Source organism: Eucyclogobius newberryi, unplaced genomic scaffold, assembly GCF_026437365.1.
Source record: "Eucyclogobius newberryi isolate DKJ021-1_F unplaced genomic scaffold, fEucNew1.0.hap1 SCAF_5, whole genome shotgun sequence".
Classification (NCBI taxonomy): Eukaryota; Metazoa; Chordata; class Actinopteri; order Gobiiformes; family Gobiidae; genus Eucyclogobius; species Eucyclogobius newberryi.
In genome coordinates this window covers 27401570-27407820 of record NW_027316167.1, presented here as the reverse complement: position 1 = coordinate 27407820, position 6251 = coordinate 27401570, and the positions used below count along the sequence as shown (strand labels likewise).

At 40.4% G+C, this 6251-nt stretch overlaps 1 protein-coding gene across 1 annotated transcript; it reads left to right on the top strand.

Annotated features, from left to right (window-relative positions):
* The first annotated feature begins 200 nt into the window (after positions 1-200).
* cplx3b (complexin 3b) lies at positions 201-4736 on the top strand. The gene is made up of 3 exons (XM_072464806.1): positions 201-681; positions 3409-3496; positions 3578-4736. The coding sequence occupies exons 1-3, from the start codon at positions 524-526 to the stop codon at positions 3800-3802; spliced, it is 471 nt and encodes a 156-aa protein (XP_072320907.1). The 5' UTR covers positions 201-523; the 3' UTR covers positions 3803-4736.
* Positions 4737-6251: the final 1515 nt, after the last annotated feature.

Genomic DNA, 6251 nt, shown 5'->3' with positions numbered 1-6251 from the left:
CAGTTGCAATTAAGAGCTGTTTGTTGACAAACTCAGCCCGCTTCATGGCCCTAAATGGAGACGCCGTCACCATACCCAGGAGACGCTGGAGGCATGTCACGTGTTGTTTGTCCTCGTCCCCGGAGCCTAGTCAACAGCACAAATCAGACGGCGAATCACTGGATTCCGTGCAGCCCACTGTGCAGGCGCGCGCCCAGACGGCCAGAGCTGGGATTGGGCAAAGGGAGGGAGCGATGCGCGCGAACGGAGTGACGGGATTGGTAGAGATGAGCGCCAAACTTGTTGACTCATAACGAAGCAGCTCCTCTCATCCGTCACGAGCGGAGCTGTCCAGGTCCAGTGGTGCTGAAACTGCCGGTTTCAAACGCGCTCTTGGATTGATACTTTCCATCGTTTGAAACGTCTATGTTCTCATCAGTCCCAACCTTGCGCCCTCTTTAAGCGGCACTTTGAGGATATTTCTTTACAGTCACATCAAAAGTTCAACTTCTTCGACCAAGTGTAGGAATCTCTTGAAAGAGCCATGGCTTTTATGGTGAAACACGTGGTGGGCGGCCAGCTGAAGAACCTGACGGGAGGACTGACAGAGGAAAAAACCGAACCGGAGAAGACTGACGCGGCCGCGCACGGCATGACTCCAGAAGAATTCGAGCAGTATCAGCAACAGTTAGAGGAGGAGAAGTAAGGCAACTAGTTAATCACACTATTGTTGTAAAAACAAAGATATCTGTGCTCCGACTAAAACCACGTAATGGTAGAATGTTGTGTTCAAAGCTGCGCACGGCGCGGTGCGCGCTTTTCACGCATCAGTGCAATGATGCGAGCGCTCCACGCACAGCTGCTCCATCAAATAATGTAGTTTCACTTACTATTTGGCATTTCTATTACAATCATGCGTCCACTGAAATGTCTAGGCCAGGAGTTTCTAATTACTCCCATCCAAGTTTACTTTGACACATATGCCTACAAAATTGTGTTATTAACTACAGTGGTAATATTGTAATTATGAATGCAATTTGTAATACAATTTGATAGAGAGCTCTTTTGTTGAGAACATTGAAAGTTAACTGTAAGCTAGTTTAATTTCATTTGTTGTCCCAGCTGTGTTTGGGGTTTGATTAAATATTGTCTATTATAATTTTAACTTTGATTGTTTCTATCCCCAGGGACAAATGAAAGACATGCAAAGGACCTTCAGATCATTAGTAACAAGGTCATTGGGCAGAGTTCAGGCAGTGGTGATTATTGATTGGCTGATTCGGGTCATGAAGTGTATTTGTGCAGTGTTCATTCTATAGTCAACATAAATTCACCTGTAATACAGTCCCACAGTCTGTAGACTCTGGTGAACACTGTCCAAGGTGCTTCACTGTTTGGATTTGGTGTTCAGCATGAGTAAGAAGTGCAGATCAAAGTCTGGCAGCATCAACACCAAGCTCCCAGCACTGAGCTCTGTGGGGAGCAAGACATGACGCTCATAATGTGACCTTCAGTGGAAGTGAATTATTAGTCAAAGGTGCTAAACAAGAGCACACATGACCAAAGAGCTCATTCTGCCCTGATAAAGCACTGGGGGGTTGGGGGTGGGATGCTCATACTGACACATCACAGGGAGATATTTTATCACACTCCACGCCAGGTTGTTCTGACAACTGTGCATCTGATGCCCTTGAGAACGTGGACAGAGGCCTTTGTGTGGCCACATGCATGGGTCTTTAACTCTATATTTATGTACATATGTACACATGTACATGTTCACATGTACATGTACACATGTACACATGTTCACATGTACACATGTACACATGTACACATGTACACGTGTACACATGTACATGTACATGTGTACACATGTTCACATGTACACATGTACACATGTACACGTGTACACATGTACATGTACATGTGTACACATGTTCACATGTACACATGTACACATGATCACATGTACACATGTACATGTACATGTGTACACATGTTCACATGTACACATGTACACATGTACACATGTTCACATGTACACATGTGCACATGTTCACATGTTCACATGTACACATGTACACATGTTCACATGTACACATGTGCACATGTACACATGTACACATGTGCACATGTACACATGTACACATGTACACATGTTCACATGTACACATGTACACATGTACATGTACATGTGTACACATGTTCACATGTACACATGTACACATGTACACATGTACACATGTACACATGTTCACATGTACACATGTACACATGTACACATGTACACATGTACACATGTACACATGTGCACATGTACACATGTACACATGTACACATGTACACGCGTTAAGCTTCTTTATGTTAGAAACAACAGTCTAAATTTTGCTCCCAGACAGACGACCTTATATTGACAGAACACTGTGTAATCGACACTTGGGTGTCCTCTTGGCTCAAGATTATGTTACTAATTTGATATATTGAGCATGAATTATTATCATTCATATCATTGGGGAAATGTACTGTTAAGCAGTTTATTATTTTAAAATATTAAAATCATCAACAGTCTTGATAAACCTCTGAGTTGTCAAAACAAATTAATTTCAGGTCTAAAATCTAGTTTGTTACTCAAGAACATGCCATCTGCTGGACATTTTAGACCCTGCAGTCTGGGTCACCAAACACAAGAAGAGATGAGATATGAATATGTCCTGCATTAAAATATTTAAATGGTTTCTTGCATGTTGACTTTTAGAAGTAGTCCATGAAGTGTTCTGCTTACTGCTTAATTAATACCTTTTACTTCCACTTGCACTCCAGGCTTATAAGATAAAGCTAGTTGCACATAGGCTGTGGTTATCTGTGGACCACTTTATATACCTTTGACAGCGGTACTCCATTTTGTTCAGATAAATGTGCAAAAATGTTACTGGTATAAAAGTAAAAGAAGCAAATTCTACTTAATTAAAAGTACCCCTTTAAAATATATATTTAAGAGTGAAAAGTATTTTTATGACAATTGTGTTTTAACTGTGTTATTTTGAAGAATTGTGCTGGTCTTTATTAAAACATTTTGAAACATGGATGCAATGTTCCTCAAACCATGAAATACTACCTACTTTTCAGTCCAGTTCAAAAATGTAGTGGGGTAGAAGTGGAGTGAAAGTACAAAGTATACCAGCCTTTTACTTTTGGACTTGGTTCATTTCCACCATTGGCCTTTGAGAAGAATGGAAAGGGTGTTTTCTCTTTGCCTCTCCAAATGATTGTTAGTGGAATATTGTACTTCATTGTCCATAAAACTATTGTGAATGCTAAAGTCAGCTACAACTGAGTATAATTACTTTCATTCTCAACATCGTCAATGTGATTGTATTTTATGGTTGTTTGTTTCTGCAACCACATCTGTTCTATTTTTGTGACTTCCAGAAAAGAAAGAGAAGCCGCGTTTGCTCAAAAGAAAGCCGAGAGAGCTACAGTTCGAACTCACTTCCGAGAAAAGTACAGGCTACCCAAGGTAACAGGGACGTCTTGGTTTAGATTTTTAACATATGTATATTTAAAACTCACGTGTGCTTTTGTATGTGTTGACATTCAGAATGAAAATGATGAAACCCAAATACAACAAGCAGGAGACGACATCGACCTGCCTCAAGAGCTGGCCAAGATGATCGCCGAGGACAACCAAGAGGAAACCCACAAGCAGTCTGTGCTGGGCCAGCTGTCCAATATTCAGAATGTGGACATGGACCAACTGAAAGACAAAGCCCAGGCCACGCTGGAAGATCTAAAAAAGCAGACAGAGAATTGCAGTCTCATGTGATCTGGCCAGAAAAAACACTCTCTCTCTGATGATTACAGATTTAGTTGTATAAATATTTATTTCTTCTCTCAGAGGCAAAGCTGCTCACAAGGTGGAAATTCTCTAGATGCCTTATCAGAAGTTACCGGAGCCAAATAATAATTTTATATTTTTTTCTAGCTGTGCACAATTAGACAGAAGCCATACAGGAAGAGGCATTCTACATGTAGGGTATGACATTTAATACATTTAGCCTTTCAGCATCTAATTTTCACACCATGTCTATAAGGCTTACCCGCTCATATGTGAGGTGTTTCCGATCTTAGGAGCAGTTTCTTCTCTGATACTGAGTCAATCCTTTGTCCAAATGTATCCCGCGCTTTACCTTCCAAAGCCAATATTACCACAATATTTCGAAAGGCAGCAGTCTGACGTGTATGTCAAATGTCAAAGCTATCGGGGTAGTTATCTCGGGTCAGTGAATTAATTAACCACTGGGATAGGTCAGTGGCTCATTAGCTTACTCCAGCTGAACCTGCTCCACATTCATTATAATACTATTCAAAGCACAACATAAAGACGGCAATATTCAGTCAAATAATAGTAGTTTTGCTACTGTGTAGTTCCTCTGGTTATATGGGGATTTGAGCTTTTCTGTACTTCGGTGTGCCTTGGACGTCGGTGCAAGGTTGTAGTTCGAAATCTACAAACTACATGCTGCTACCAGCAATATCAGGCCCTCTGACCCTTTCTACTCAAGCCTTTTTTAAGCAACCACACTTTCTTTTTCGTTTGTTAACCGGCAGTAACATAAAATGACATAAAATCAATATAGAAAATCAAAGTCTTGTGGTGTTTGTAATAAAAGCAAAGGCTTCTCTAAACAAGACACAACATGTTAGAGGTCCAAGCCTTTGTTAAAACACTAAAATAAAGAGCACAAATGTTATGTAAATGCAGGTGTGTGAATACATTCAGCCTAAAGTTCATTTATACAAATTTGCTGCGTGTTGTGCATCTCTGGTTGCTTCTTCTATCTGCAAACTCATCCGCTCTCCAGATCTTTTACTGTGTCCGTCCTTCTCCTGACCCTGCCTCGTCTTCATTGTGTCTGTGGTGTGTTCTGTGCTCGTGCAGTTGTGAGCTGTCAGTGGTCTCTGTGAAACGTGTCCCGTGGCTCTGGTGCTGTCAGTCTGATGGCACATGGTCCTCCTCTCGGTGTGCTGTCCGTGTAGTTTCCAACATGTACATTACTGGAGTGATTTATGCGAGTATGCTGCGGCTGTTCTTTTAATTGTTTCTTTTTTTGCCAAAATTATTGCCATTTGCATTCACTCTGGATTTAATTTGATCACTTTAGTTTGTATTTATTGTACAAAATACGACAGCTTTTCAATGTTTTGTCGACAAATTTCGGTTGCTGTTTCCTGGGTGCCACATAAGTGAATGAATGAGTACTTTATTATATATATTGTTACTGTGGGTGTTAGTGATAGGAAAAAATACTATAGAGGAGAAGAGTTTGAATATAATCCTTAAATAATATAGCCACTCATGCCTAATCATGGGGCTAAAATAAAGGTTGGGAAAGAAGCCATAAAGCAAGTGTTTGCTTTGTATGAGTGTGCAATATAATCAGTATCAATTACTGTTGTATTTGTCTTGTCATCCTGTGAACCCGAAACGTAAGGAAACGGCTGCCAAGACACACTGTTTCCTCCTGGGTTGGTTTATTTTTCAATGCTGTTTCAATATTAAAGTGTATATTGCGTTAAAGTTGCAATAAACCTATTTTTAGGATCATACAACTTGTTCTTGTGTAGTTGTTCTGAAGGCACCACACCACGCAGCTTGTTCTTCCGCTTTAAACCACTAGATAGAGACATTTACACAATTACATTTTCACATTTGACTATAGCCAAATTGTTGCGCCAAAACTCTATCAAAAAGGCAAGAATGACTCAAAGTATATAAATAATCAGCTACATTTGGTGTAACATTCAGTAAGGTGACATTTTAAAACACGCTAAGAGACTATTTATTACTATTTTTAAGCTTTCTTGGACAACAGGGTTAAAAAAAATCCTTAACAGTACATACAGAATATAGTATTTAGTTGTATCTGGTTTGGTGGACGTTGATGGCCTTAATGCTAAAGATCTCAAGGACAGAGATGGGGTCAAAGAAGAAAAAAAATCGAGTTGATTTGCATTTGAATGGTAGAAGGGTCTGAGCTATTGGTAGTTTCAAGTGTGTTGTGAAAGGGTTTAGCTGTAAACTATATTGATGCTTAAAGCCGTCCCCATTGATAGGCCTTAGTGCGTGAACAATCTTCATCTGAGGAGACATTGGGCCGCTGCATGGCCAATGGGACACAATTGGGGTGAAACGGGCCAGAAAATACTATTCTCTGCCTTCCTTGTCCATCAATCAGGGCTTAATGCTATGCAAAACCGTCCGGGGAGGCAAA

What these genes read in the sequence shown, in the direction of transcription:
- cplx3b (XM_072464806.1), top strand. Translation starts at nt 524, where the DNA reads ATGGCTTTTATGGTGAAACACGTGGTGGGCGGCCAGCTGAAGAACCTG. An exon ending in CAACAGTTAGAGGAGGAGAA is followed by an intron (nt 682 to 3,408) that starts GTAAGGCAACTA and finishes TGTGACTTCCAG; the next exon opens with AAAAGAAAGAGAAGCCGCGT. An exon ending in AAAAGTACAGGCTACCCAAG is followed by an intron (nt 3,497 to 3,577) that starts GTAACAGGGACG and finishes GTTGACATTCAG; the next exon opens with AATGAAAATGATGAAACCCA.